We start from the raw sequence: 12,447 nt of genomic DNA, 5'->3' as shown, positions 1-12,447 counted from the left end.
ATAATCCACGGGTTTGTCCAAATCATTTGCAGTAGTATTTTTATCCTTTACGTTTGAAGTTTCTGCATTTTCCCTTATTGCATTTCCAGTCACGTATCCGACGACAAAAACAATGCAAAGTACAAGTACTACACGAGACATTATGACCAAGTTTTGTTTGCTACTGGGTAGTTTCTCTGGCACGTCGACTCATATACAGTAAGGCAATCGATGTACATACATACATAGATACGTACGTACATATATAGTAATAGTATATATAGTATATAGTAACTTCTCGGAACCACGTACCCGCATGAACTTTCGTGATAGTAAATAGCAGAACGCTTGCGTTCAAAACAGGGTGTTCGTAAACATAATTAATTAAAAACAATTTTGGTATTGGTCGAATGCATGTATGGCTATTTATGGGTTTATAGGTTTTTAAACGTCCATTGCCTGAGACACAAAAAGGTTTGCCTGTCCATGTAGTATTCGTACTAAAAGCGATCAAAGCAATGAAGGAAAGAAATCTTCTTTGAAGACTTGCTCTGAGGAATTGTTCGAGATGATTCCGGCATCTCGTTTTTACCATCGCACCGCCCGCCACCGGAGTAGAGTTCATCCATACTACCTGGAGCTACTGCGGTCATCCACAGTGCGTTTCCAGAGGTCTTTTTTACCACGTACCATCCGGCTATGGAATGAGCTCCCCTCCACGGTGTTTCCCAAGCGCTATGACATGTCCTTCTTCAAACGTGGCTTGTGGAGAGTATTAAACGGTAGGCAGCGGCTTGGCTCTGCCCCTGACATTACTGGTGTCCATGGGCGACGGTAACCACTCACCATCAGGAGGGCCGTATGCCCGTCTGCCTACAAGAAAAAAAAAGACTAATATTTTATTTAGAGAATTGAATATACAACCCAGACCATAGTATTTTAAATCGTCACTAATTATTTCAATATTTAAATAATCTGTAACGTGGTGGTAAGAGTCTCCCCGGTTGTTTACCCACCCAGCCGAACAATATAAATAAAGGAAGCTTTTCATTAATGACACACTTGAAGTGTTTCGCAAACACTTAATCCAAAACATAAGTCTGTTGCATTTCTTGTCAGCTCTTCTCACAAGCACGCGATTCCGATCTGGTATTAAATACATTCGCGAAGAACTGCTGTCCTTGAACTATTAGGCCTTAGGGGGCCACTCGGGCTGTTGTTAGCAAACTCTGCACTCCCAGCTGAGAGTTAGAATTAAGCACCAAAGTTTCCAGGCCATCCACAATAATTGCACAAACACCTAAATTTGCGTTTAGCACTAAATTGTATTTTCATCTGTACAATTAACATTTAGTACCTATACTTTTTAATTTATTTTTTATTCCGTAGACGGGTGTACGAGCTCAAGGCCAGCTTGTTGTAACTGTCTACCAAAGTCCATATACAATAACATCTCCGCAATTTTATATTAACCTGAGTAGTTACATACATATCTATTAATTTTATATGAAAACAGAAAGACGTAATCTATATATATAAAAATGAATTGCTGTTCGTTAGTCTCGCTAAAGCTCGAGAACGGCTGTTCCGATTTGGCTAATTTTGGTCTTGAATTATTTGTGGAAGTCCAGAGAAGGTTTAAAAGGTAGATAAATATGAAAATGCCCGGAATTAAATAAAAATAACAATTTTGTTTTTCCTTTGATGTGTCCCCCGTCGGACGGATTCCTTTTGTTTGTTTTAAGTCCATTTTATACTAAAGTTTAGGTCCCTCTTTTATTAATCGATTGAGGCACTACGAAGTCTGCCGGGTCAGCAAGTACACAATAAATATACAAGAGTTAAATAGAGAATATAAATTTTATGATTAATAAATACTATCGTACTGTAGTTGGATTCTCAGTACTTTCAGTATTGATCAACAAGTCGATGTTTACATTTTTAATCTCTCTTTTAATTGATTTGTGAATGTCATTACGAGTATTTATGATGTTAACGCAATTATTTTGTTATGGTAAAGAAAAAGTAAAAACCAAAACATGTTAGACAATATTAATTTTTGTTTTTTAATTAATTTATAGTCCTATCAGGCAAACAATTTACATAACATGTTAATTATTGCAGAGGTAATGAACTTAAAAGTCTATAGGAAGTCCAAAGAGAGAGCCTCGCGTTGTCCTCCTGGTTACTTGTTGGACCCTCGGCGGCTCTGTAGGCTTCCTGCCGAGCAGACCTGGCACCAGCATGTTTTTATTTCCCCCAAGGTTGTTTAATGGTAGTTTGTTTCCTCCGAGATTGCCTAATCCCAAATTGTTCAAAGGATTATCTACCGGCAACTTGTCCACTGGCAAGGGTATCGGCAATTTGGATAACAAATCCCCAATTAAATTTTTGCAGAGAGCTCCTGTTAGTCTATCCGCCATTCCACCCCATAAGCCCATCTGGCAAAACCTGAGAATAGTTTTAATTTCAGTTACAAACTAATCGCTACAAACTAAACGCTTCAAATATCATAACTATTATCAATATATTCACTAAAAGTATGAGTTGAATCAGGGCCGGATTTAGGACAAATGGAGGGCCCCTACAAAAGAGAATTTAGAAAAAAAAATTCAAATTTCCACAAGTAAACATCTTTTCCTTCCTCCGAAATTAAATTTTAGATAATTCTTGTCTCCGATTATATTTATATATGTTTGTTAAATACTATGAAAATCTACGTGATTTCACAATAAATTATATATTGGAAAACTCGACTGAAAAAAATTGTTCATTTTATTGGAAAATAATTTGGGGCCAGGGGTCTCGGCATCTCTGTTGCCCCGATGCCTCCAGACCTCTAAATCCGACCTGAGTTGAATTCTAATGTTTCACGTACCTAAACCCTTTATCTGTTTTGATGCCATCATTGATTTTTAAGAACTGATCATTTTCTTCTGAATACGGTTGCAAGCCCATCAAATTCGTCTTTGTATTGTTCTCTTCTCCATTAAGGCTGTGCGCGAATTTGGAAATGAGATCTACAAAGTTGTCCCTAACTTTAGCATCACTGTCGGATACTGCACCACTCATTGATTTTCCTTCGTTGTCCAACGGTTCGAATATGTAGGCAAGCTCATCTCCGTGAGCTGGGCCCTTCATTTTGTTTTCATATACTTTCATATCATTTGAGTTATCTAAAAAAAGAGCAAAGTTATCAATTTGCTTTCAACATTAATTAAACTTGTAATGAAATTAAATCAATTTTATATTAATAATCGGTAGTGACTTTTCTAAAGCAAAAGCAATGATTTCAATATATTTTTCTGCTCTTCAAAATATGTATCCACAAAAAGTTGTACTAACCAGTAAGGGCAAGTCCAGGTAGAAAATATGACCCTTTACTAAGGTTCCCAACGTATTCAAAGCTATATAGATAAGCGGGACCCCCTGCGCTCCACTGGCGAACACTCTGGTACGCAGGAAAGTTGAACAAAGCATCACCTGTGATTTTTAAACATACATTGAACGAATTCGAATGGCACGTAATACATAAATATAAATTATAAAACTCTATATTTATTCCTTTCTTTGCGTAGGTAGATTAACAGCACATTTGAAAACAAAAGCCATGATTCTTAATTAAAAAACAAAAGGACGGTGGGTAAATTATTTTTAAGTAAAGTATGTATTTCTGAGTAAGTACCTAATGCTTTTAAGAACAGATTTATATTTTGAATAATTATCGCTGAAGGAAACTTTATTGAAATCCGAAATCTTTTAAATAATATCCATAACACAAGAACACCTAGCTTCGGGCTGTTTGAATGTGGAATTTGATTTTGGAAATAAAGAATCTTACTTCCTTGTTTATTTCTGAGATATCTAACATGTTGACTTAAGCTGTAATAAAATTGTAGCGTAACTCAAACATCAGTCAAAGCTCACAAAATATTTAGATCATATCACTCTGGAATCAGTTAGGAACACGTTTCCCAACTGAACCCTAAACACAATCTTGTTTACCTGAAGGGTGTCGGATCTGGGGTACCGTTAGGTTTAACACAGACAGGGGATGATAACATTGGAGGGGTGCCATTGTGTAACGCTTTCAAAGGACCCTAAAATATTTTTTTCGGACCGGACTGTACACCTGCTCTCCTATTAATATTTCCAGAGAAGCCACAGTGCACTTTAGATTTTTACAAAATCAATGTACTGAATTTGTAAAATTACCTACCATACCTGTAGAATTATCTATGGTTGTGACTTTTACAGGTCCCGATTCCCACTTATCACTAAGTGGGCTGATTAGCTTGATCTGTGCTATAAAAGCTCTGATAGTAATTTCAAATGAATTCTATTGTGACCGTTCCAAGTTTCACAACGAAATGCTTGGCTGCTTCAGAAGCTGCTTAAGTGGTAAGGATGGTGGTAACTGCCCATACGGGATTACAATTCGTCTTACCACCAATAATTACAGAAGTTTATAAATTTTGCGAGTTTCGTTTATTGTAGAATTCGTGAATACCTGATAAATACGTATTTAGAAAAAAATGGTATCTATCTATCTGCATGATTTGAATACCGCCATATGTATTTCCAGCGTGTGATACGAGTGTAGAGTGTATATCAGTAGATGTCGAATGAGTATATCAGAGGAAGTGTGAAAGTAGCCCCGGTAATTAACAAATTAAAGAGCGGACGGTTAGCGTGGTATGGACTAGCCCACTGAGTTTCTTGTCGGATCTTCTGAGTGGGTAGCGTTTCCGATCCGGTGGTAGATTCTGCGAAGCACTGCTCTTGCTAGAGCCAGTGTTAGCAACACTCCCGGTTTGAGCCCCGTAATTTCATCTACTAGCTCGGTTCACCGAATTCTAGAATAGCCCCCGAGGTTACACTAGAATAGGTAGGATAAAAAAAAAAGTGGTATGGACATGTGATGCGTAGAGAGAAGATGCATGTGACTAGATGTATGGAAATGGTACTACAAGGTAGAAGAGGGAAGACGTCGACCGAAGAAGACATGGATGGAGTGTGCGAATGACGAAAGAGAGAGAATGGAAGAGAAAAATTAGCTGTGCCGATCCCACCTAGTTAGGTAAGATGGAGAAAAAGAAGAGAAGTCAATTGTTGAACCTGCCATATTTCCCACGATACCTATGATTTTAGAATATCCTCGTCTTACCTGTGGCTTCAACTATTTGAGATAGACCATCGACTGCGTTTAAAGTTGTATTGAAGACCGATCCATAGTAATCCGTCAATGATATAGGAAGTATAGATCCGACCACTGCCGTTATAGGCAGTAGACCATCGACGCCTTGCACAACACCTTGTAGACCACCGACCAAGTCTTTTTTAATGAAGTCCTTAACGGCCTGTAATTGGTTAGTTAGAAACTTGTTGTATTTTCCTGCAAAAGAAAAGATATCATATATATTTTATTTTGTTATTAGTATTATTATTAATTGATCGTTCTGGCACATTATTTCTGGTAGATATCATGCAGATAAACTTTGTTTATAATTACCGGAATTTAATATTAGAAAACGGGAAAGACACCCGGTGTAATCTCATCGCAATGTTATGTGCCAAAGTTGAAATCAGAAAGGCAGGTACAATTTTTTCTAATGAAATACGTACTTAACAAATGTTCACGATTGACTTGCACGGTAAAGGAATAACATCTATTAATAAAAATTATAGTTTGCAATATTACTCGTGATAGCACGTCTTGTGAGTCCGCAGGGCTAGGTACCACCAACTGCCTATTAATGAACGTGAAGCAATAATGCGTTTCGGTTTGAAGGGTTCGGTAGCCATAGTTCTGTAAAAACTGAGACCTTAGAACTCATGTCAGGTTGCGGCATTTATGTTGTTGATGTCTATGGGTTCCGGTAGCCACTTGATACCAGATGGGTCGTATACTAGTCCATCCATCTAAGCAATAAAAAATAATCAGAGCTAATGTATCAAAGTGAATAGTTGCATTCAGTTCATTCAAGTGAATAGTTCATTGAGTTCTTTCAGTTCAGCTACTTGTGAAACCTACCGAAAACGGCTCTGGATGTCTCTGCAGAAGTGACACCTGTCAACATAGGAGGTCTTTTCGTTTTCTTTTTTAAAGAATCAGCCGGTTTCTCCGATACAATTGGTGGCAAGGCTCGTTTGTCATCCTCACCTTCTACGCGAGCTCCAGCACCTGCAATTACGAGTTTTTAATTCGAGATTTAATTCAACTTTAGTTAGGCGAGGTGGTTTCTAATTGCCTTATACATTAGGTAGTTCAGTGTCCTCAGAACCGTAACAATTGCTTGTTCCGTGATGAGCTGCTCTACGCAAGTATAGTGTTCGCTTACGCGGCCTGCATGCCCCTCAAGTACAGGTCACTGTCCTCGTCAAACTCGTCTATTACGAAGAAGAGTTCGTCAAGCGAGCTAACGCGTAGATGCAGCCAACTGAGTTTCTCGCCGGATCTTCTCAGGGGATCGCGATCCCGATCCGGTGGTAGATTCTGCGAAGGTCTTGCTAGGGCTAGCGTTAGGTTAAATCCGTGAACTCACCTACCCGTTCGTATATAGCTGGAATACTCCCTTAGGGGGTACCAGTGAATAGGGAGCGGAAAAAAGATTGCTTGAGAAGGAGTTAAATGACCGCCGTTTGTGACTTGGCGTTACTGTACTTAGATGCTTTGTTATTAGATGAATAAAATATATACTTGCCTGAGCGTCCAGATATTTCATCCAAAAATTTCATTGTGTCCATAGCGTTATCCATGCTTAAGTCTTCATCGGCCTTAAAGAGTAAATGCGAAATCAATACGCATGTTAAGATGTGCATTTTTTAGCGTTCTCCGAAGACTGCCTAATAAGTGTCTGATGACTCGATGAACGAAACATTGTAACTATTTATATAATTTTGTCTACGTGCCATATTTTTAACTTTCATTTAATCCTTACGCCAAAATTTAAGATATAACTAATGTAAACTAATGTAACTATTTAAAAAAAAAATGTTAATTAGTTTAACTTAGTAAAAATCCTCAAAGTACATGCATCATTATACTAATCTTTAAGCTATTATGAGAACGCATAAACAGTACATTCAGAGTGCCACCTTCAGCTCCATTAAGAAGGTATGTGTGTGTGCGCATCTCAGTTGCATTGTTTGCGTTCGTATTCTGTGTTTACAAGCACCAATTTGAAAATACAAATAATTCAAGAATGTCGATATAACTCACCATAATTAGTTTTTCCACGGGTACCTGTCGAAGGCACTTAATAAGACTCTCTGCAGGTCTCTTTGGGCATCCAGTACGTTCTGCTATGGTATCGGCGTGTTTAGCTGGTTCAGGTCTAACTGCCCCTGGTGATAGAGGAGCACCTGATAACGCAGCGACACCAGTCGCGGTACGTCCTTCCGCTGACATTGCTAAAAGTGATGCAGCGCTCCCACCCGAACCTTGGCCCATTACAACAACTCGAGTTGGATCACCACCAAAAAACGTTATATAGTCTTGAATCTAAAAAGTTGAAAATGCTTGGACATTCATTGTTGAAGTTTGGAAATCGAAGCGACTTAACGTATTTCGTAACAGAATTATGTATATATAAATAAATGTAAATATTTAAAAATTAAGCAGGTATTTACCCAGGCCATTACAGCATGTAGGTCAAACAAACCAACGTTTCCAGCTGCATCTCTTTCATCAGTACTAAGGTATCCTAAAGATCCTAAGCGATACTGCGCCGTCACCAATATAGTATCTTTTTGAGTAAGATGTTGGCCCTATGGAAGTAAATATTTATTTTGTTAACATTAAATATGTATCGTGTATAAAGTTTAGTCAAATTACAAATTTATTTTTAAATGTTTCACATCTTACTCCATACGCAGACGCAGAACCGCTTTTATAGTTGCCTCCGTGGACAAAGAAGACTACTGGGCAACCTGTAAAGTCAAAATTATACAAATAAGCAAGGAGTACCCTTCTCTTTCTCTTCTTCAACCCGTGTCCACCCAATGCTGAGTGTAGGTCTCTTCAAATGCACCCAATTGTTTTCGGTCTCTTGCCTTTCGCATACCCAAGTACTTGACTGTTACAATTTCTACACAACACCTACTTTTTGTAATCAGATGTCCTCGGCTTCTGCGAGTTCTGCTATAAATTCCTTAAAATTTGTCTGAAAGGGTAGGCCCGATAGGCTAGTTTCCTAAATAACTACTCGTTCTTATCTTAAAGTAATGGTGTGGTGGTAGGGCGTATTGCAAGCTCGCATGAGGGTTCAGCACCATTTTGCTTATTTCTGCTAGGATCGCTCAATAATGAGAAGCGTGTGTCCATTCTTGCAAAACAGTCCTGTGCTATTTCTCCGCGGATAGTGAATTCACAATATTGTCGCTTTTATATTTACGTTATAGCATTTTGGCCATGGGCCATTACATGGCTTGGCCTTTCATTTAAAAAAGGTTTTATCAAAAATATATGCTCGTTTTTAGTGGGCTTTTTTTTATTGCCTTTGTAGGCATACGAGCACTCGGCCCACCAAGGGGTTACCGTCGTGCAATAATTACCGCAATGCCACGTGCATAGCAAAGTCGCTGCCAACCTTACCAGACTTTTCTATCCTTATATCATAATTATTTTATTCCTTATATATGGCTAAACAAAAGTATGTGGGAGCCTTAAAAAAAAAGTTTGGACGAAAAACAATATGAAATTAATTACCTCGTTCATCGCCAGGCATTTTGGGAGCGAATACATTGAGACACAAACAATCTTCGTGACCAATAAATCGGTCGGGATAGTAAGGGTCTCGTTGCGGACACGGTAAGCATTGTCTCGTGGCGTTCAGCTCACTTGCTAAATACTGCCTCACTGGCCGTTGGAACCTTCGTGGTCCTAGCGGTGGCTCAGCATATCTACAGAAAGTTAAATAAATATGAAATACAGTATAACTAAGATCGTATCAATGAAACTTCTTGCTTCAATATTTTACATACACACATTACGTTACATTTGTAATAATACTTATAGCGATATGATTATTAAGTATGTGTGTGTGTGTGTTTCTCTTTCCCATGAATGTCTTATTGACAATGCGTAGACTTTCAGCAAATATCAAGCTCTTGTTTCTAATTTCTAAAATAATATTTTTTTATTTTAGGTATCGTAATTACAGAAAGCATTATATCTAATCTTTAATTTAATCTTAGATTCGATCAATAATAATTCCATTACCATTATCATAGCATTATTGTATCAATGCGAACTACACACACCGGTAGTTTTGGTAGTCCATTTATTGGTTAAGTTTAGTAGTAATTTAAAAAAACTATCTAGAAATTGTCAAATCCTTTCGATAACAGAAGCTATTTTAAATAAATTTAAATGCCTAGATTGAATGTGTTGCGTAAAATAGCGATTAATCTGCTGAGCAACGGAAACAGTTATCTATACATCCGCTAATATTAAATTTATTTCTAAAAAATTATCACGTTTAGTAATAAATCATTTTACTATTGGAGAAGGTCACTCAGCACGTGGCACACTTAATACAAACTTATTGAAGGGCATAATAGGTAATAATAAGATTGTTATACTGGGAACAAATCACAAACGGTCATCAGGCCTCAAATCAGAATTTCCTGCATTTTGGGTACCAGAAACTGTCATACATACTTATATACGTTTAAATAAATACATAATTATATAGATAAAAAGCACCCAGACAAAGAGCAAACAGACCTGTTCATAACACGAATGTTACGGTAATTGTCCTGAAAATAATAATTTTATACTCTTATAACGTCTCTTATAACGCGTCGAATTACCGCATGTAATTACGCCTTAGACATCCGCGGGGGTTCCAGTAACTTAAGTAAGATACTCTCGAACAGCTAACATATAGCTGACCATGTAAAAAGTAAGAACTGCCCAGGTGAACTCAGGCCACTTTCAGCATTTATTAATGACAATGACTGTCATGAATATGTATTTTTCAAGTAAATCTTCATTCATAAAGTTAACGAAGTCATTTTCATAAATAACACATAAAACGCAGACCGACAATCCTTACATTTCTTTAGGAGAAAGAACTTAATACATATTAATATTTTGCTCCTTTAACTAAATTACGGTAATAAAATTGTAGCACTATCTAAATCGACACCAAAGCGATCTAAGAAGAAAAACGGAACTAAAATCCAATTAAAATAACATTTAAAGTAAATTTATTGCAAAGTATTATTACCTTAATTTATATAGGTTATAATACTTAATAATTAATATTTAAATTAGTGTTAATCTAGGATTTGGTCTATCTATGTGCCAATATTCATCCAAATCTGTTTAACTGTTTACTCATGATTGAGTGATAAACATCCAACCATCTGTACAAACATTTTATGTTTATAATATTAGTAGGATTCGCATTCCCCATAGTACGTAAGATATATTATTTTCATTACAAAGAAACCATTAAAATATCATGTTTTGTACAATCATCCAACTTTTCTCTACTATACTAACTTAACTACTATCATTGACTGTAATGGATTTTTTTATCACATTTTCACTTATTCCTAATTTTTGTGTTATCATCAAACTGTAGATTTTTAAATTCTCATACATACAGAGTAATAGTAATATTACGGCAACTTGTAGGTGAGTTAAACTTTGTTTGATTACTAATAAATTTATCTGTTTTGGACACATTGGTTTGTCTTATCCAGTACTATTCACAAAGCATGTGGCTTTAGTTATAAGCTACATTTTATTTACTTAACTGCAATATGGTATAAGCCCCTTTATCATATAAATGTGTGTATACTCGATTATGACACCATAAACCTAGTAAGCTCAGTAATCAACGTTTGTAAGTTTAATCAGAACTAAATACAGTCCACTCAAAGAAGCACTATGGCCATTATCTACGAAGTGTATTTTGTAATTATGTTATCGTTCTAAATTTCTTTAAGTTGCTGTACTTAGTCATCAACTATCTGTATATGAGATAGTAAAACTAAGTACTGTAAAAATTTAAATACACAATCAGAGGACCTTTTTTCGTGTGCTCTCAATATGCATTCGAAGCTCACATTTTTTCGACATGATTTCGAAGTCTCAGTTGTATTCTATAGCGATTATAAGCCGGACAGCATAACTGTTTCACGCTAACTATAGATAGGTTGGTTGTTTCTAACTGCTCGTCTGGTTTTCTAAAATATCCTGCCAACCGTAATATGAAAATTTACGAACTTTTAGAGTATCATTTTAATTACACGATGGTATTCTTTCACTGTGGTAATTGTTCTGGAACCGTGCTACGCAGGCACCTATGTAATCAACACCATCATCATCAACGGAAAACGCAATCACCCGAAACACGTCTTATCGGATCCCCTGGATCTACTCCTTTACGCTGTTCAAGCAGCGGTCACCGTCCTCTTCGAACTCGTCAGTTACGGAGAAGAGTTCGACGGGCGAACTAACTCATAAACATAGTTCACTAAGTTTCTCGCTGGACCTTCTCAGTGGGTCGTGATTCCGATCCGGTGGTAGATACTGCGAAGCACTTCTTTTGCTAGTGCTCTCAGGCTCTCAGGTTGAGTCCGTGAAAGCTGACCGACCGGTCCACGCAAAACTGAAATAGCCTCTTAGGCTACCAGGGAATAGGTAGGCAAAAATAGCCATAGCCGCTACGAAACCTGGCCTGTTTTGAGGGCTGAAATTCGTCGAGCCTTCCTATGTAAAATTAAATGTTCCCTTACTTACTTTCACGTTTTAAAGCCCGGTAGTGTCGCATCACTCAACACGAGCACGCCTGGATGTATTCAGCCACTATGTTTTCTTTAATATCATAAGGTTTTCAATTGAGATGGGGAGCTAATTGAAAAGTTATTATTAAACCTACCTTATCCCAAAGAAAGTGTAGTAACCGAGTTTGTCGTCTTTGAGACCCTCTAGCCTCGCGCTTCTGCCATGTCGCTGGATGAAAACTACAGCTGCATCGGGTTCCGGAGGTGACGCCGGCGCACCTCCGACAACAGCTGTAGCGGGAGCTGACCAAGTCAGCAGAACAACAACACAGGACCAGTGCCAAATCATCACTAAAGCAACGATAGTTGCAGAACCGGAACCCACATCCTACGATAATTTTAATCTCTATTTTACTAAAAATACTGAAATAATTCCTCTTTTTTTTTATTATCACTATAAGGACTTATTACTTATACATGTTTATACTTTACTTATTACTTATGTATACTAACTTACTTAAACCAATATATTTTTACTCACTTTAGCTTTTTAATAAAGGTTGTCTTTCCCTAACCTTTTTTTGGTCCTATTTTCTTTTCCGATTTTATTTTACCTCGACGAGCGTGATGACTTGACAGATTGCATATATTCTTTAGATCTTCTTCAACGAAGTCGCTCCACGACGCTAGATATTCGATATTTATTTAAAAGCTTTTCGATATTTT

The 12,447-nt window shown here is 37.2% G+C and overlaps 1 protein-coding gene across 1 annotated transcript; it reads right to left on the bottom strand.

Moving 5' to 3' along the window:
- Window positions 1-2,023: 2,023 nt before the first annotated feature.
- Window positions 2,024-12,071, bottom strand: CCE-un1 (carboxylesterase clade H, member 1). Its single transcript, NM_001046946.1, is given in 11 exon segments — window positions 2,024-2,430; window positions 2,858-3,155; window positions 3,325-3,462; window positions 5,147-5,374; window positions 6,014-6,163; window positions 6,684-6,756; window positions 7,202-7,483; window positions 7,612-7,749; window positions 7,847-7,911; window positions 8,690-8,883; window positions 11,877-12,071. Coding segments are annotated over 11 exon segments (2,076 nt in total). The 5' UTR covers window position 12,071; the 3' UTR covers window positions 2,024-2,114.
- Between the last annotated feature and the right edge of the window lie 376 nt (window positions 12,072-12,447).

The sequence above is a fragment of the Bombyx mori genome, chromosome 6 (assembly GCF_030269925.1).
Source record: "Bombyx mori chromosome 6, ASM3026992v2".
NCBI classification, from domain to species: domain Eukaryota; kingdom Metazoa; phylum Arthropoda; class Insecta; order Lepidoptera; family Bombycidae; genus Bombyx; species Bombyx mori.
Note: the sequence above shows the minus strand (reverse complement) of the source record. Positions and strands in the feature narration are given on the sequence as shown.